The following is a 20,957-nucleotide window of genomic DNA, read 5'->3' as shown; positions in this document are numbered from 1 at the left end:
TGCTTTTCCAAATGTGTACAACACCATTCAATTTCATTTTATTTCATTTTTTATAAGAGAATGAGGTTTTAGATGAAAACGGAGTGGCAGACGGTGGCTTAAACGTGGAGGAGTTAGAAAAAATAAGAGTGAAAGAAACTCCCAGGTAGGTGCAATAGACTTATCTCATAGTAGTTAATAGGTAAAGGAAGTGAAACATTTTAGCCTTGAAAACAGGCAGAACAGAAATTATAACAAACTGTCTCTCAGACCACAGTGCAATCAAACTAGAACTCAGGATTAAGAAATTCACTCAAAACTGCTCAACTACATGGAAACTGAACAACCTGCTCCTGAATGACTACTGGGTACATAACGAAATGAAGGCAGAAATAAAGATGTTCTTTGAAACCAACGAGGACAAAGACACAACATACCAGAATCTCTGGGACACATTCAAAGCAGTGTGTAGAGGGAAATTTATAGCACTAAATACCCACAAGAGAAAGCAGGAAAGATCCAAAATTGACACCCTAACATCACAATTAAAAGAACTAGAGAAGCAAGAGCAAACACATTCAAAAGCTAGCAGAAGGCAAGAAATAACTAAGATCAGAGCAGAACTGAAGGAAATAGAGACACAAAAAACCCTTCAAAAAATTAATGAATCCAGGAGTTGGTTTTTTGAAAAGATCAACAAAATGGATAGACCACTAGCAAGACTAATAAAGAAGAAAAGAGAGAAGAATCAAATAGACGCAATAAAAAATGATAAAGGGGACATCACCACCGATCCCACAGAACTACAACCTACCGTCAGAGAATACTACAACCACCTCTATGCAAATAAACTAGAAAATCTAGAAGAAATGGATAAACCCCTTGACAAATACACCCTCCCAAGACTAAACCAGGACGAAGTTGAATCTCTGAATAGACCAATAACAGGCTCTGAAATTGTGGCAATAATCTATAGCTTACCAACCAAAAAGAGTCCAGGACCTGATGGATTCACAGCTGAATTTTACCAGAGGTACAAGGAGGAACTGGTACCATTCCTTCTGAAACTATTCCAATCGATAGAAAAAGAGGGAATCCTCCCTAACACATTTTATGAGGCCAGCATCATCCTGATACCAAAGCTTGGCAAAGACACAACCAAAAAAGAGAATTTCAGACCAATATACTGGATGAACATTGATGCAAAAATCCTCAATAAAATACTGGCAAACCAAATCCAGCAGCACATCAAAAAGCTTATACACCATGATCAAGTGGGCTTCATCCTTGGGATGCAAGTCTGGTTCAACATATGCAAATCAATAAATGTAATCCAGCATATAAACAGAACCAAAGACAAAAACCACATGATTATCTCAATAGATGCAGAAAAGGCCTTTGACAAAATTCAACAACGCTTCATGCTAAAAACTCTCAATAAATTAGGTATTGATGGGACGTATCTCAAAATAATAAGAGCTGTCTATGACAAACCCACAGTCAATATCATACTGAATGGGCAAAAACTGGAAGCATTCCCTTTGAAAACTGGCACAAGACAGGGATGCCCTCTCTCACCACTCCTATTCAACATAGTGTTGGAAGTTCTGGCCAGGACAATCAGGCAGGAGAAGGAAATAAAGGGTATTCAATTAGGAAAAGAGGAAGTCAAATTGTCCCTGTTTGCAGATGATATGATTGTATATCTAGAAAACCCCATTGTTTCAGCCCCAAATCTCCTTAAGCTGATAAGAAACTTCAGCAAAGTCTCAGGATACAAAATCAATGTACAAAAATCATAAGCATTCTTATACACCAATCACAGACAAACAGAGAGCCAAATAATGAGTGAACTCCCATTCACAATTGCTTCAAAGAGAATAAAATACCTAGGAATCCAACTTACAAGGGACGTGAAGGACCTCTTCAAGGAGAACTACAAACCACTGCTCAATGAAATAAAAGAGGATACAAACAAATGGAAGAACATTCCATGCTCATGGGTAGGAAGAATCAATATTGTGAAAATGGCCAAACTGCCCAAGGTAATTTATAGATTCAATGTCATCCCCATGAAGCTACCAGTGACTTTCTTCACAGAATTGGAGAACAACTGCTTTAAATTTCATATGGAACCAAAAAAGAGCCCACATTGCCAAGCCAATCCTAAGCCAAAAGAACAAAGCTGGAGGCATCATGCTACCTGACTTCAAACTATACTACAAGGCTACAGTAACCAAAACAGCATGGTACTGGTACCAAAACAGAGACATAGATCAATGGAACAGAACAGAGCCCTCAGAAATAATGCCGCATATCTACAACTATCTGATCTTTGACAAACTTGACAAAAACAAGCAATGGGAAAAGGATTCCCTATTTAATAAATGGTGCTGGGAAAACTGGCTAGCCATATGTAGAAAGCTGAAACTGGATCCCTTCCTTACACCTTATACAAAAATTAATTCGAGATGGATTAAAGACTTACATGTTAGACCTAAAACCATAAAAACCCTAGAAGAAAACCTAGGCAATACCATTCAGGACATAGGCATGGGCAAGGACTTCATGTCTAAAACACCATAAGCAATGGCAACAAAAGCCAAAATTGACAAATGGGATCTAATTAAACTAAAGAGCTTCTGCACAGCAAAAGAAACTACCATCGGAGTGAACAGGCAACCTACAGAATGGGAGAAAATTTTTGCAACCTACTCATCTGACAAAGGGCTAATATCCAGAATCTACAATGAACTCAAACAAATTTACAAGAAAGAAACAAAGAACCCCATCAACAAGTGGGCGAAGGATATGAACAGACACTTCTCAAAAGAAGACATTTATGCAGCCAAAAGACACATGAAAAAATGCTCATCATCACTGACCATAAGAGAAATACAAATCAAAATCACAATGAGATACCATCTCACACCAGTTAGAATGGTGATCATTAAAAAGTCAGGAAACAACAGGTGCTGGAGAGAATGTGCAGAAATAGGAACACTTTTACACTGTTGGTGGGACTGTAAACTCATTGAACCATTGTGGAAGTCAGTGTGATGATTCCTCAGGGATCTAGAACTAGAAATACCATTTGACCCAGCCATCCCATTACTGGATATATACCCAAAGGACTATAAATCATGCTGCTATAAAGACACATGCAGACGATGCACACGTACGTTTATTGTGGCACTATTCACAATAGCAAAGACTTGGAACCAACCCAAATGTCCAACAATGATAGACTGGATTAAGAAAATGTGGCACAGATACACCATGGAATACTATGCAGCCATAAAAAATGATGAGTTCATGTCCCTTGTAGGGACATGGATGAAGCTGGAAACCATCATTCTCAGCAAACTATCACAAGGACAAAAAACCAAACATCACATGTTCTCACTCATAGGTGGGAATTGAACAATGAGAACACATGGACACAGGAAGGGGAACATCACTCACCGGGACCTGTTGTGGGGTGGGGGGAGGGGCAAGGATCGCATTAGGAGATATACCTAATGCTAAATGATGAGTTAATGGGTGCAGCACACCAACATGGCACATGTTTACATATGTAACAAACCTGCACGTTGTGCACATGTACTCTAAAACTTAAAGTATAATAAAAATAAAATAAAATAAAATAAAATGTTGCTGTAAAATATATACCTCAAAAGCATTTAAACAAATTTTAATCAATTTGTCCTGTTTTGGAGTCCAAATTGTTTTGCATGTATCTCAGAGTCATCATATTTTAAAAGTGTTCATTTTAATTAATTGTTTTTAAAATTTATTGTGGTAAAATATATATAACATAAATTTGCCATTTTAACCATTTTAAGTGTACAGTTCAATGGCAATAAGTACATTTACACTATTGTACAACCACACCACCACTCATCTCAGAACTTAATAATTATTCAACATTATTTTGTTTTGTGTAAAAGAATAGCATTTTGTTGTGGATGATTAAATAACTATAAAAGAATATAAAATTATCCAAAGTCTCAACATTCAGAGAAAATTCAATCCATATTCACCTTATGGCACATATAAAATTATATCGGACTGTTAAATCCATGGTCTAAAAATTTCTCATGTGTTAAAAATCCTGTTGGGTCTAGAATTAGATTAAGAATCTGACTGTGTCTAATGAAGTGGTGGAGCTGCAAACCCCAGTTGTCTATTCTACAGCATTTATTTAATATACCAATGAGGAAACCTCAATAAAAATGATTTATGCTCAGAGTGATGAGGCATAGGGAAGAAAGGGTATGCACAACTTCTCATGCTGGACATTTGATTTAGAACTGAACCCTATGAAGAGAGAACTGCAAGTACAAGATGAAAGAACTTTGGGTATTAAGAAATTGGTAATAGGCCGGGTGTGGTGGCTCGTGCTTTTAATCCCAGCACTTCGGGAGGCTGAGGCAGGCGGACCACGAAGTCAGGAGATCGAGACCACGGTGAAACCCCGTCTCTACTAAAAAATACAAAAAATTAGCCGGGTGTGGTGGCGGGCGCCTGTAGTCCCAGCTGCTCAGAGAGGGTGAGGCAGGAGAATGGCGTGAACCCAGGAGTCGGAGCTTGCAGTGAGCCGAGATGGCGCCACTGCACTCCAGCCTGGGTGACAGAGCAAGACTCCATCTCAAAAAAAAAAAAGAAATTGGTAATACACGGCCGGCCGTGGTGGCTCAAGCCTGTAATCCCAGCACATTGGGAGGCCGAGGTGGGCGGATCATGAGGTCAGGAGATCGAGACCATCCTGGCTAACACAGTGAAACCCCATCTCTACTACAAAATACAAAAAAAATTTAGCAGGGCGTGGTAGCAGGCGCCTGTAGTCCCAGCTACGCGGGCGGCTGAGGAAGGAGAACCGCGTGAACCCAGGAGGCGGAGCTTGCAGTGAGCCAAGATTGCACCACTGCACTCCAGCCTGGGCAACAGAGTGAGTCTCTATTTCAGAAAAAAAAAAAAAAAAAAAAAAAGAAAGGAAATTGGTAATACATTTAGCAAAATGTAGAGATGAGATATTCTTCCATATTCTATTTAGAATAAAATAAGCTTCACAAAAATGCCATGCTGAGGGCAAAGTTTGTAACTTGTGAATCTTGCAGATTTGGATGTAATGTGTTAAAAATAGCAATATGGAAAAGGAGATAGCATCCTACTCCAGTGAAATGGTCATACTCTTTATGGAAGTGTTGACATTGCTGTAGAACTACTGCATTAGTTTGTTTTCACAAGGCTATAAAGATACTACCCAAGACTGGGTAATTTATAAACAAAGAAGGTTTAATTGACTCACAGTTCTGCATGGCCAGGGAGACCTCAGGAAACTTACAGTCATGGCGGAAGAGGAAACAGGCACATCTTACATGGCAGCAGGTGAGACAGAGCAAGCAAGAGCAGGGAAAACTGTTTTATAAAATCATCAGATCCCATGAGAACCCACTCACTATCATAAGAACAGCATGGGAGAAACCAGCCCCGTAATCCAATCACCTCATACCTGGTTCCTTCCTTGACACATGGGGATTATGGGGGTTACAATTCAAAATGAGATTTGAGTGGGGAAACAGAGCCAAACCATATCAAGTGCTAAAGAAGACTACTGATAAACTCTTACCACTATCCTCTCCCTGTCTATCCTCACTAGGGACTCTGAAATAATTAGGACACTATAGCAAGAAATGGTTTATAAGTAAAAGTTATGAATCAAAGAAATTTAAATATTCATGTTAACATTACCATATTTATACACAAGGGCACAGAGACTTGGAAGAATTGTGGTTATATTCAAATATGTAATTTTTTATTTCTACATAAAATTTCATTTTTGGATGTGCTATAATTTGTTAGATCATTTTCTTTTTTTGGGAATTTTAGTTGTTTTCAGTTCTTTGCATTTTGGTTTGAAAACTATCTTTAAATATGAGTTTTTATTAAAAATCTATTATTATTTCTTAAAAATTAAATCCTGAGTAGAATAAATGACTCAAAGGATGTATGAATTGACAATTACCCTCCTAAGAGATTTTTACCAATTTACACCCAAATGTTAGGATAAACTATATAAAGTACTAATTGATAATTTTAGACTGTAAAAATTGCAATTTCATAAAAAATATGTGTAAAAATGCCTGTTTCATTGCATGCTTACCAATCTCTTATCATTTTTGTTACATAAAAAGTGGTATTTCATTGCCTTTTCATTCATTTATTTACTTTTATAATTCATTTATTCATCAATCCAGAGTGCATCCCTACTATGTTCAAATCAGGATGACAGACATAAGAATGCAAAGAGGACTAAGAACATTCAGCCTGCCTTTATGGTACTTACAAGTCTCTTAGAGCAAATTATCAATCAACTAGTCTTAAACAGAAACATAAAATTTATATCTCATAAATAAACATAAATATGAAAATGTTATGATTGTCATGTGCTATGGGAATCTATAAGGAAACAGCTAATTTATATTGGGAGGATCATGGAAGGTGTCTCTGTAAAAGTGACACTTGAACTGTTATCTAAAAGAGGAGTACATTTAGCTAACCAGGAATTGGAAGAAGAGAATTTGAGGAAGAAGGAAAACTGTGTATTCAAAGAGTTTATGGCAAAAAGATAGGATCATACATTTATGAACTTGAAAGAGGATCTGAGTGGTTGAAACAGAGATTAGGCCAGTTGAATTATCTAATGAAATTGTACTGGATTAAGAATATTATTCTTCTCATAAGTGCAATGGAAACATTGTAGGATTCTAAATAGGGGTGTGGAAAATATTTTCTCATTTATGTTTTGAAAACATAATTTTGTGTTACAATATGAACACATTAGGGTAGGTTAAGCCTGGATGTGGGGAGACCAATTAGGCTATTTTAGTAGATCAGAAAGGATATGAGGGTGGCTTGGAGTAGGGAAGTGAGAGTAAAGGCAGAAAAAATGTAATAGATGGGTGAGTTATTTGAACAAGCGGATGAATGCTTGCACTTTTTATTGAAACACAAAGAGGAAAATATCTGGAGGTAAGATGATGGGTTTTGTGGAATTTAAAGGGCCTTTCAGACATCCAAGTAGAAATGTCAAGGAGGTAATTGAGTATACATGACCACACATCAAAGAAGGGTTACCAATGGAATTTTATGTTTGTGAATTATTTGCTTCTTTGAGTTTTAAGCCAAATACATGAAGTATCTATTAAAAAATCGAACTAAATTTTATAGAATAAAACAAATCTCTATATCCTGATGCTAAAGTATGTCTAAGATCTATAATTTGTCAAATAAATGTTTCATAACAGCATGTTAATATATATGACATGTTATATTGTTTTAATAAAGAAAATATATCTGTATATATATATGCACACATTATACACAGATATATATACATACACACATATATACACAGATATATATATATGCATGTATATAATGTACTGTACATGAGTACATAGAGAGAGAAAGAAAGTATATATAATAAAAAACCAGGGGGAGCATTGCAATGTGGATGTGATGGTCATAGGTTGGTGATATTTAGGGGGTAGGATAACAATGGGTAAAAGTTAAATTTAACTTTCTAATACTTATATACTTTTGTTTCTTCACTGAATGTGTGGCTCTTACAATGAATAAGAAAAAATATGTTTAAGTATAAGACTGGGAAGGATGATGAATCAGGATCAGCAACTGGGGACTGGGATAAAATTGATTCCAAGAGTTTTTGCCATATATTACAACTTTGAGTTATCTGCTTCCCAAGCTATATCCAAAGTTCAAATGAGAAAAAAAGATACTTCAGTAGAAAATATGCTTTATCCTTTCTTGCAGTTTTATCTTTGTATCAAACCAGACCATCTGAAAACTTTGCTCAGATACATGTTTAGTACCTGAAAATGTCATTCACTGAGCTCTGCTCTGGTGCCATGCCTTTGGCCCACTTGGTGGAATGCTAAATAAAAATCCACAGGAAACCTGCTTTTGCATTTATGACAGTGTGCTCGAGGACATTTTCTTCTTTTTACTCATAGAAATAATTCCTTGAAACTCAAGTATCAGAAATTCTTTAGCACTTAAGGAATGTGTATGTACTGTCTTTACAGAGAGTGTAAACCATATTACTAATTTGATCTCCTTTTTTTGTATAATTATCAAGAGACTCAGAGACATATTTGAAGTTTAACTTTTATAAGAAATTAAGACTGTTTGACCCCAATGTCTACTTTACAAATTTACTTTGGCATGACTTCATATATATAACAACCTGGTCTTGTTTTATATTGATGTATTTTTTCTCCAATCTTAATTTTTTATTCATTTATATTTGTCTGTTCATTGTATAGATTCTTATGTGTCTATAATCCAGAAGAAAATCAATTAGACATGGTTCCCAGATGGCCAAATAAGAACAGCTCCAGTCTACAGCTCCCAGTGTGAGCGACGCAGAAGATGGGTGATTTCTGCATTTCCAACAGAGGTACTGGGTTCATCTCACTGGGGTTTGTCAGACAGTGGGTGCAGGACAGTGGGTGCAGCCCACCGAGTGAGAGCCAAAGCAGGGCGAGGCATCACCTCACCCGGGAAGCACAAGGGGTCAGGGAATTCCCTTTCCTAGCCAAGGGAAGCTGTGACAGATGGCACATGGAAAATCGGGTCACTCCCACCCTAATACTGCACTTTTCCAATAGTCTTAGCAAACGGCACAACAGGAGATTATATCCCACGCCCGGCTCAGAGGGTCCTATGCAAGGAGCCTCGCTCATTGCTAGCACAGCAGTCTGAGATCGAGCTGCAAGGAGGCAGTGAGGCTGGGGGAGGGGCACCTGCCATTGCTGAGGCTTGAGTAGGTAAACAAAGCTGCCTGGAAGCTCCAACTGGGTGGAGCCCATCGCAGCTCAAGGAGGCCTGCCTGCCTCTGTAGACTCCACCTCTGGGGGCAGGGCATAGCCGAACAAAAGGCAGCAGAATCCTCTACAGACTTAAATGTCCCTGTCTGACAGCTTTGAAGAGAGTAGTGGTTCTCCCAGCAGGAAGTTTGAGATCTGAGCACGGACAGACTGCCTCCTTAAGTGGGTCCTTGACCCCTGAGTAGCCTAAATAGGAGGCAACCCCCCAGTAGGGGCAGACCGACATCTCAAACAGCCGGGTACCCCTCTGAGACGAAGCTTCCAGAGGAACGATCAGGCAGCAACATTTGCTGTTCAACAATATAGGCTGTTCTGCAGCCTCCACTGCTGATACCCTGGCAAACAGGTCTGGAGTGGACCTCCAGCAAATGCCAACAGACCTGCAGCTTAGGGTCCTCAGTGTTAGAAGGAAAACTAACAAACAGAAAGGACATCCACACCGAAACCACATCTGTACGTCACCATCATCAAAGAGCAAAGGTAGATAAAACCACAAAGATTTGGAAAAAAAAAGAGCAGAAAACCTGAAAATTCTAAAAATCAGAGGACCTCTCCCCTTCCAAAGGAAAGCAGCTCCTTGCCAGCAGTGGAACAAAGCTGGACGGGGAATGACAAGTTGAGAGAAGAAGGCTTCAGACCATCAAACTTCTCTGAGCTAAAGGAGGAAGTTTGAACCCATTGCAAATAAGCTAAAAACCTTGAAAAAAGATTAGACGAATGGCTAACTAGAATAACCAGTGTAGAGAAGTCCTTAAATGACCTGATGGAGCTGAAAACCACAGCACGAGAACTACATGACGAATGCACAAGCTTCAGCAGCCGATTCAATTAACTGGAAGAAAGGGTATCAGTGATTGAAGATCAAATTAATGAAATGAAGCGAGAAGAGAAGTTTAGAGAAAAAAGAATAAAAAGAAATGAACAAAGCCTCTAAGAAATACGGGACTATGTGAAAAGACCAAATCTACGTCTGATTGGCATACCTGCAAATGACGGGGGTGGCAGGGGGGGAATGGAACCAAATTGGAAAATACTCTGCAGCATATTATCCAGGAGAACTTCCCCAACCTACCAAGGCAGGCCAACATTCAAATTCAGGAAATACAGAGAATGCCACAAAGATACCCCTCGAGAAGAGCAACTCCAAGACACATAATTGTCAGATTCACCAAAGTTGAAATGAAGGAAAAATTGTTAAGGGCAGCCAGAGAGAAAGGTTGGGTTACCCACAAAGGGAAGCCCATCAGACTAATAGTGGATCTCTCGGCAGAAACTCTGCAAGCCAGAAGAGAGTGGGGGCCAATATTCAACATTCTTAAAGAAAAGAATTTTCAACCCAGAATTTCATAACCAGCCAAACTAAGCTTCATAAGTGAAGGAGAAATAAAATCCTTTACAGACAAGCAAATTCTGAGAGATTTTGTCACCACTGGGCCTGCCCTACAAGAGCTCCTGAAGGAAGCACTAAAAATAGAAAGGAACAACCAGTACCAGCCATGGCAAAAACATGCCAAATTGTAAAGGCCATCGATGCCAGGAAGAAACTGCATCAACTAACGAGCAAAATAACCAGCTAACATCATAACGACAGGATCAAATTCACACATAACAATATTAACCTTAAATGTAAATAGGCTAAATGCTCTAATTAAAAGACACAGACTGGCAAATTGGATAAAGAGTCAAGAACCATCAATGTGCTGTATTCAGGAGACCCATCTCATGTGCAGAGACACACATAGGCTCAAAATAAAGGGATGGAGGAAGATCTACCAAGCAAACGGAAAACAAAAAAAAAAGGCAGGGGTTGCAATCCTAGTCTCTGACAAAGCAGACTTTAAACCAACAAAGATCAAAAGAGACAAAGAAGGCCATTACATAATGGTAAAAGGATCAATTCAACAAGAAGAGCTAACTATCCTAAATAAATATGCACCCAATACAGGAGCACCCAGATTCATAAAGCAAGTTCTTAGAGACCTACAGAGACTTTGACTCCCACACAATAATAATGGGAGACTTTAACACCCCACTGTCAACATTAGACGGATCAACAAGACAGAAAGTTAACTAGGATATCCAGGAATTGAACTCAGCTCTGCACCAAGCAGACCTAATAGACATCTACAGAACTCTCCACCCAAAATCAAAAGAATATACATTCTTCTCAGCACCACGTTGCACTTATTCCAAAACTGACCACATAGTTGGAAGTAAAGCACTCCTCAGCAAATACAAAAGAACAGAAATTATAGCAAACTGTCTCTCAGACCACAGTACAAACAAACTAGAACTCAGGATTAAGAAACTCACTCAAAACTGCTCAATTACATGGAAACTGAACAACCTGCTCCTGAATGACTACTGGGTACATAACAAAATGAAGTCAGAAAGAAAGATGAGAACAAAGACACAACACACCAGAATCTCTGGGACACATTTAAAGCAGCGTGTAGAGGGAAATTTATAGCACTATATGCCCACAAGAGAAAGCAGGAAAGATCTAAAATTGACACCCTAACATCACAATTAAAAGAACTAGAGAAGGAAGAGCAAACACATTCAAAAGCTAGCAGAAGGCAAGAAAAAACTAAGATCAGAGCAGAATTGAAGGAGTTAGAGACACAAAAAACCCTTCAGAAAATCAATGGATCCAGGAGCTGGTTTTTTTGAAAAGATCAGCAAAATTGATAGACCACTAGCAAGACTAATAAAGAAGAAAAGAGAGAGGAATCAAATAGATGCAATAAAAAATGACAAAGGGGATATCACCACTGATCCCATGGAAATGCAATCTACCATCAGAGAACACTATAAACACCTCTACGCAAATAAACTAGAAAATCTAGAAGAAATGGATAAATTACTGGACACATACAACCTCCCAAAACTAAACCATGAGGAAGTTGAATCCCTGAATATACCAATAACAGGCTCTGAAATTGAGGCAATAATTAATAGCCTACCAACCAAAAAAAGCCCAGGACCAGACGGATTCACAGCCAAATTCTACCAGAGCTACAAGGAGGAGCTGGTACCATTCCTTCTGAAATTATTCCAACCAGTAGAAAAAGAGGAAATGCTCTCTTAACTCATTTTATGAGGCCAGCGTCATCCTGATACGAAAGCCTTGCAGAGACACAACAAAAAAAGAGAATGGATGCAAGGCTGGTTCAACATACGCAAATCAATAAATGTAATCCAGCATATAAACAGAACCAAAGACAAAAACCACATGATTATCTCAATAGATGCAGAAAAGGCCTTTGACAAAATTCAACAACCCTTCATTCTAAAAACTCTCAATAAATTAGGTATTGATGGGACGTATCTCAAAATCATAAGAGCTATCTATGACAAACCCACAGCCAATATCATACTGAATGAGCAAAAACTGGAAGCATTCCCTTTGAAAACTGGCACAAGACAGGGATGCCCTCTCTCACCACTCCTATTCAACATAGTGTTGGAAGTTCTGGCCAGGGCAATCAGGCAGGAGAAGGAAATAAAGGGTATTCAGTTAGGAAAAGAGGAAGTCAAATTGTCCCTGTTTGCAGACGATATGATTGTATATCTAGAAAACCCCATTGTCTCAGCCCAAAATCTCCTTAAGCTGATAAGCAACTTCAGCAAAGTCTCAGGATACAAAATCAATGTACAAAAATCATAAGCATTCTTATACACCAATCACAGACAAACAGAGAGCCAAATAATGAGTGAACTCCCATTCACAATTGCTTCAAAGAGAATAAAATACCTAGGAATCCAACTTACAAGGGATGTGAAGGACCTCTTCAAGGAGAACTACAAACCACTGCTCAATGAAATAAAAGAGGATACAAACAAATGGAAGAACATTCCATGCTCATGGGTTGGAAGAATCAATATCGTCAAAATGGCCATACTGCCCAAGGTAATTTATAGATTCAGTGCCATCCCCATCAAGCTACCAATGACTTTCTTCACAGAATTGGAGAAAACTACTTTAAAGTTCATATGGAACCAAAAAAGAGCCCGCATTGCCAAGTCAATCCTAAGCCAAAAGTACAAAGCTGGAGGCATCATGCTACCTGACTTCAAACTATACTACAAGGCTACAGTAACCAAAACAGCATGGTACTGGTACCACAACAGAGACATAGACCAATGGATCAGAACAGAGCCCTCAGAAATAATGCCACATATCTACAACTATCTGATGTTTGACAAACCTGACAAAAACAAGAAATGGGGAAAGGATTCCCTATTTAATAAATGGTGCTGGGAAAACTGGCTAGCCATATGTAGAAAGCTGGAACTGGATCCCTTCCTTACACCTTATACAAAAATTAATTCAAGATGGATTAAAGACTTACATGTTAGACCTAAAACCATAAAAACCCTAGAAGAAAACCTAGGCAATACCATTCAGGACATAGGCATGGGCAAAGACTTCATGTCTAAAACACCATAAGCAATGGCAACAAAAGCCAAAATTGACAAATGGGATCTAATTAAACTAAAGAGCTTCTGCACAGCAAAAGAAACTACCATCGGAGTGAACAGGCAACCTACAGAATGGGAGAAAATTTTTGCAACCTACTCATCTGACAAAGGGCTAATATCCAGAATCTACAATGAACTCCAACAAATTTACAAGAAAAAAACAAACAACCCCATCAAAAAGTGGGCAAAGGACATGAACAGACACTTCTCAAAAGAAGACATTTATGCAGCCAAAAAACTCATGAAAAAATGCTCATCATCACTGGCCATCAGAGAAATGCAAATCAAAGCCACAATGAGATACCATCTCACACCAGTTAGAATGGCCATCATTAAAAAGTCAGGAAACAAGAGGTGCTGGAGAGGATGTGGAGAAAGAGGAACACTTTTACACTGTTGGTGGGACTGTAAACTAGTTCAACCATTGTGGAAGTCAGTGGGGCGATTCCTCAGGGATCTAGAACTAGAAATACCATTTGACCCAGCCATCCCATTACTGGGTATATAACCAAAGGACTATAAATCATGCTGCTATAAAGACACATGCACATGTATGTTTATTGCAGCACTATTCACAATAGCAAAGACTTGGAACTAACCCAAATGTCCAACAACGATAGACTGGATTAAGAAAATGTGGCACATATACACCATGGAATACTATGTAGCCATAAAAAATGATGAGTTCATGTCCTTTGTAGGGACATGGATGAAACTGGAAACCATCATTCTCAATAAACTATCACAAGGACAAAAAACCAAACACCACATGTTCTCACTCATAGGTGGTAATTGAACAATGAGAACAGATGGACACAGGAAGGGGAACATCACACTCCAGGGACTGTTGTGGGGTGGGGGGCAGGGGGAGGGACAGCATTAGGAGATATACCTAATGTAAATGACAAGTTAATGGGTGCAGCACACCAACATGGCACATGGATACATATGTAACAAACCTGCACATTGTGCACATGTACCCTAAATCTTAAAGTATAATAATAAAAAAAGAAAAAAATTTAGCAAAGAGTTTATATCTATAATGTTGATAATGATGCAAAATTTACCGTGATACATTTAGATAATCTGTTACTAGATTAAGGCCTTAGTATTTCTCATGACTGTATATTTTTTTTTGTTCAGAATAATTTTCAAAAGCTCTTCCTAGAGGATCTTTGAGTACCTTGCATAAATTAGGTTTATGAAAAAGTGAAATAGAAGATTACTAAATAAATTAAAAACAACAATGGGTAGCATAGAAGACCAATTTTTATCTACTTGGCCCTTACTATTCTTATACAGTTTTGTTGAACACTCCTTTTAATAATTATTCATGGAAGGTATGCCACTGGATTTAGAGAACAACTTTTTTGCTATCTTTCTTAAAGCTTTTGAACAATTAGATAAAACAGTAATTACTCCTTGATACAGTTTGGATCTGTGTCTCCACCCAAATATCATGTAAATTGTAATCCCCAGTGTTGGAAGTGGGGCCTGGAGGGAGGTGATTGGATCATGGGGTGGATCCTTCATGAATGGTGAAGCACCATGCTCTTGGTTCTGTCTGCTGATAGAGTTCTTGTGATATCTGGTTGTTCAGATGTGTGTTGCACATTCCCCCTCTCACTCTTGGTCCTGTTCCTGCTTGCCATGTAAGACTACTGCTCCTGGTTTGTCTTCTGCCATGATTGTAAGTTTCCTGAGGCCTCCCCAGAAGCAGAAGCCACTATGCTTCCTGTATAGCCTGGGAAACCATGGGCCAATTAAACCTCTTTTATCAGTTTCCCACTCTCAGGTATATCTTTATAGCAATGTGAGAACAGACTAACACACTCCCTTAAGGTTTACAAGAAACAGTGTATGTGGTTTAAAAAAAATATTTAATTAAATACTCAGATCAATACTGGATCATATGCCCTGAAATTTTCATTTACTATATGTCATAATAAAACTTCCTATAATTTCTAACCTATTCTGAAAGCATGTGCTTAGAAAATGAAAGAAAATATGTAACTATTTTCTAATATGACCATACATCAAGTCCTATATGCCGTAAATGAATGGAAATCAAAATATTAGTATTGTAATAACTGTTCTATTAGTAATTTTCTACCTTCTACTTTCTCAAGTAAAATATCGGATATATATATATATATATGTAAGATAGGTTATATATACATGTAAGATATACAGTTTAAACAAGTACTAAGTTCTAATTTGTTTAAAGGTAATGACTTTGTCTAATCAAACCCTGCAGTCATCACAACTTGTTAGGTGTCATAGTAGTGTAGAGGTAAAGACAATCACTGGCTCTGGAGCAAACCACAGTGATTTGAATCTTGGCTCTACTGCATAATCTTGGAAAAGCTTATCATCTTTGAGGCAAGTGTTATATTTACATGTTATTTTTCAAAATGGCAAATTGGGGAAGGATGGTGGAGAGAAAAGCAACTCTTCACTGACAAATAATTTCATTTTGTGAGTGAGTGAGTGTGTGTGTGTGTGTGTGTGTGTGTTGGAGGTATAGGGGTGAGGAGACAGGTACTGGTAGTGGCAAAGTAGACTTCTAGGCAAGAAGGAAATGTGTAGAACTAGAAGATGGATTCCTGGCAAATTAGAAAACAGTTTCGCAGGACTTTGTAGCAAATCAGAAGTTAATGTGCTTCAGAATAAGACCAGAACTGGTGATCTCACAGTCAAATCTAGTAAACTTACTAATATTATTTAAATCATGAAAATAGAAAGTATTTTTTCCAGTACAAAATGAGTGCTGAACACTTCGAGGAAAACTCAATGCCTTTTATTATAACAATTGTGTGACCATTAGCTTAAGGTTCTCCATTTGTAAGATACAGGCGTTCATTGGGGGAATATCGGTCATTTCTCAGAGTCATAAGAGGCTGCAACCATTTTGCTACAGCTGAACAAAAGCCATATGTGCCCAAGTCAAAGTTGCAATTATTTTCAAGATCACGGGTCTTTTGATTTTAGGCAGAGGAACAAAGTGAATTGAATATATTTTCCATTTTAGGTTGGTATAATTCAGTTTATATTAAGTGGGGATAGAAAACACTCAAAATTAAATAATTGACGTTTTCACACTTCAATTGTAGTCTAAATTGGGAAATATATACTGTTTACTATATTCTTAGCTAAATGAGTCATTAAGTCCATGCAGAAGGCACCATGATTCAGTGTCAACCTCAGAAAGGTTTTCTTTAACTTATAAAATATATCCTATAAAATGATTGAAAATACCATGTTATTCAGGTGTCAACCTCAGAAGGGTTTTCTTTAACCTATAAAATGACTGAAAACAGCACAGGGTCAGTTTTTACAGTTCATGTTTGATAAGACACCAATGCAGAAAGATTGGTAAACTATTGGATTGGTAAACTATTGAGAGTTTTAGTAATTGTTGTATTTTGTATACTTTTTGATTCTAAAGACTATTTTAAACAAGCTTTTCTCTATTTCTGTATTTTTTATCAACTGCTCAAATAAGAACATTCTTTTAAATAATAGTTTTAAAAGAGATTTTCAGTACTCGAACTGAGTATGCTTCAGATTTTATAGCATATTGTATACTCTAAATCTGTTAATAGTTTTAATGATTGATGTTTTACATAAATGGTAAAGATTAATAGTATTCATTAATTCAAACCAATGACTGTACTAAGATAGCACTAAATGATTATTTAAAATAACTCCAAGACAATCTCATAAATGTTGGCAGGAAGAATTTGGAAAGAGAAAAATACAACCTTTTTTTTTCCCCCTTCAAATTGAAATACAGATTTCATATGCACTAAAATTTTCTTCAAAGTTCATATTGCATCATTAACCTTTCAAGAAGATTGTAAGAATTTTATAACATTATATGCTAATACCTCTTCCCCTAATCAAAACATCAAAAACATATAAGAAATAAAAAGAAAAAAAACAACAATGCAAAACAAGCAAGGAAGCTGCTCAAACAAAAGGAAAACTTAACTTCTATCTTGGTGTAGTAAGATTAGAGGCAATTTCACTTATTTCCCAACTGGAGTCTGATTTTTTTTCATTCTTTGTACTCGTATACATAGTAGAAATGAAGGGGTGCATATGTGTGGATAATCAGAGATAAAGGAGAAAGGGAAGATTGACAATTTTAGAGGCTTTTTAAAAAGTGTGATTTTGTGTTTATTTATTCTAGTTAGTGGCTACTAACCTCTGCTCCTTTAATCCTTTGGGCCTGGCACATGAAAATATTTTCTAGAGATACATGTTACTAATACCTCAGTGCTCAGTATTTCAAAATAGTAAACACAGAGGATGAACTTATGGAAACAACCTGTTTTTTTCTTTTTTTTTTTATTATAATGGCAACTGAAATGTCATAAGAATTAATATTTATCTCCATTTTATTTTGATGTAGGTTTGTTAATGTTTAAAAATAATCTTTGCATGAATAAGAACATTGAGACTTCAAGTTAAAGTGAAATCACCCTCATGTATCCCCCATGCAACTGCCTTTCACAAAGCTGAGACTGAAATCAGCTGCTATTGGTTTTCATCACAAAGTTGAATTAAAGTAAAGCCAGCCTTCAATAACAGGTAGGGTTTCACCATTGTATTTCCACAAATACCTATACTTCATAATGTTGAAAATGAGAAGGCAAATGCACATAGAGTTTTTAAAAATTCGGTTACACACTTGCAGACACAGGGTTTACTCAGTTCATAGCCTCTGCAGATTACTGGAAATTAAATCATATCTGAGATGCGGTGGAAACTGCTAGTTTACAGTAGTTTTTTGGAGAGTTTGTGTGGCCTTTGCTAGTTCTCGGTGACTAGGAGACCAAACCAGTGTTGGCCTTGGGGCAAGACTATGGAATAGGGAAGGATGAGGATGAGGAACAGACAGAAGAGGGAAGGGTGGAGGGGCGACTCATTTACCATTTCTCTGCCAGAATAGTGACTGATAGAGAGAAGGAAGGCCAAAAAGTGCACTTTACAGATGACATAAATTTTGTTCAAAAGTCATTTGAGAAAGTTTGCTAGTACTTAAACGTTTCTAGCTAAGTTTGCCCTACTTGGAATGGCATTTTCACCTGTCCCTCATTCACCTTCTTCAGTCCCTCTAAATATCCTTAATAAGGCTCAATGATTAAGGGCTTGAGTGTTGGAGGCCACTGAACCTGAAATTTGTTCAGCCACTCGAGGGCTACAAATGGGTTAGTGTCCTCCTTTCAGCAAAAATTCTGTCTCTTTACTCTTATAGACCCCGTTACGTTACTATTTTCTTTGTAATCTTATCCCACCGCCCAGCTCTTTTCTTTCCCTTCTCCCTCTTTCCTCTCTGTCCGTCCTCTCCTCACCTGTCCACCGCAATGGCCGTCATGGAGTAGATGCTGGCGAACACAGCTGTGATAGGAAAGAAGTTCTGGAAGCGGCAGTAGTTGGCGCCAAAGTACCACTCGCTATGAAGCGCGTAGATGAAATTGACCAACGTGTTGAAGGCGGCCATGGAGGCATCGGAGAAAGCCAGGTTCACAAGGAAGTAGTTGGTGACAGTCCTCATGCGCTTGTGGGCCAGGATGATCCAGATGACAATGAGATTTCCAAAAACTGCCACTGCCACCACCACACCATACGCCAGGGACCAGAGCGCGATGCGCCAGGACGGCTGCACGAACTGGTTGGTGAGGTTGGCCCGGGGCTGGGAGGGCGTGGGGGAAGCCACAGGCAGTCCCAGCGCGGAGGGGGAGGAGGAGAGGTTGCCAGCTTGGTCCAGCAGTTGCAGCCACCCAGTCTCAACTGACCCCGTGGCCGCCCCGGCAGCTAGCGAGGCGGTCAGGTTGACGGCGTCTGCACCCACGCCTCCACCGCCGTCTATCCAGGTTTCTGCTGCTGGGAGAGTGGCCATCGCCACCGGTCTGCAGTCCCGGACCTTCCCACTCACCCACGGGCAGCCCAAGACGAGACTCCTCTGAAGTTCTTCTCTGCCTCCTGGTCACTTTGGTGCCGGGGTCTTCAGATAAGACTGGAAGCTGAAAGATACTGCAATCCCTGCTGGTTAGGGGATGCAGCTGGGGCTAAGGGGCAACAGCCGCACTTTCGCAGAGGAGCTTGCGGCTCTGGCAGGCAGAAAGAATGAGATCCTCCCGAGATTAAGTGTTATCGCGTCACATCACACCTAGGGAGGGCGCCAGCTGCTCGGCACAGCCTGGAGAACTGAGCATCCTGCGCTGCAGGCGCGCTTTATACTCATGGAGCCCCACGCTTCGGTGACGTTGCAGGGGCCGCGGAGCTGACTATCCCCTTCGCTGGCTGTGATTGCACTCCCTCCCTCCATCCCGCCCTTCGCATTTCATTCATTCACTACAAGCAGCTGGAGCTTGGCAAGCTGACCCGCGCAAGGGAGGGCTGCACTCCCTCAGCTGTAATTAAAATCTTTCCAAGATTGTTTGCCTCCTTTTAACTTCAGGATATTTTGCTGAGGTCCCTGTTCTCAAACATATATTGGGGGCTGTTCCTTCCTGCACAAATTAACCATTCACCCATGAGGCAAGGGCAAGATCCTGCTGATTTTTCGGAGAGTGCATGAGTGTAGACTGCTGCAGGCTGTGGGCACAGTCAGCCGCAAACGTTTTTAGGTGTCCCTGGGTTTTGAATTTCATTCAACTTTCTGCTCTGGTGTTTATATTCTCTCGTCTCAGATCCCTTTTCCTCTCGCTCCCACTTCCCATATCCACCCATTTTCCCTCTTCCTGTACCTCTATCACTAGAAATCCGTCCCTCTGACCCCATTCCCAGCAGGCAGACTGGAGACTCTGGATTCTCCTGGAGGATTTTGCTCAGGTTGGAATGTCATAGCACACTAAGGGTAAATCGCAAATCCCAAGGAGTACATTTTCTTGAAACACGACAAGAAGACAGATCTCTATATTTCCCTGGGTTGAACGAAGCCAGTAAGTACTGTGAATAAACGCTCTCGGTTACAGGGTTCTGGACATATGGTGCCTTAGTTTTCAGGGCTTGACCATGAGGACACACTGATGAGAATACCGTAACTGAACAAATACTTGGATTTTCCGGGAAGACAGGCAGGACCCGATTTCTGAGCTTTGCTTGAGAATAAGTGAGCTAAAGTGCTCGGTGGAGTGCAAGCTGGAAGGACATAGTCTGTGCTTAGACTAATCTCAGGAAATTTATCAAGAGGTTCCAGAGCCGAAACTCCTTTGTTAGCATCCTGGTGGCATGTGTATAAATTTAGGGTTAAACGTATATTTAGCAGCCTACTGGATATACGTGAACTGTTTGAACCTCTCTTTTGTCATTTAAAAATGAGTTTTTAAAGAAATCTCATTTACAGTATAATTACATGATAGTTTCTACAGATTTCCCTCAACAACAGCAGGCTGGAGGGAACACTCTTCCCTCTAGTATCATTGTGTATTACATCTAAACATGTTTAGGTGAAAGGGATTTGATCAACAAGTTTAACAAGAGAAGGTAACTTGTGATTTGTACATATTCTACTTTTTTCTTTTCTTTTCTTTTTCCTATGTTCTGTCACCCAGGCTGGAATGCAGT

The 20,957-nt window shown here is 39.0% G+C and overlaps 1 protein-coding gene across 1 annotated transcript in view; it reads right to left on the bottom strand.

Moving 5' to 3' along the window:
• TACR3 (tachykinin receptor 3) overlaps window positions 1-19,597 on the bottom strand; it is a 114,903-nt gene extending 95,306 nt beyond the window's left edge. The window contains exon 1 of the mRNA XM_032174803.1: window positions 18,740-19,597. Coding sequence (XP_032030694.1) covers window positions 18,740-19,287 — 548 coding nt within the window. The 5' untranslated portion in view covers window positions 19,288-19,597. The remainder of the gene's footprint in view (window positions 1-18,739) is intronic.
• Window positions 19,598-20,957: the final 1,360 nt, after the last annotated feature.

The sequence above is a fragment of the Hylobates moloch genome, unplaced genomic scaffold (assembly GCF_009828535.3).
Source record: "Hylobates moloch isolate HMO894 unplaced genomic scaffold, HMol_V3 SCAFFOLD_2, whole genome shotgun sequence".
Lineage (NCBI taxonomy): Eukaryota > Metazoa > Chordata > Mammalia > Primates > Hylobatidae > Hylobates > Hylobates moloch.
Note: the sequence above shows the minus strand (reverse complement) of the source record. Positions and strands in the feature narration are given on the sequence as shown.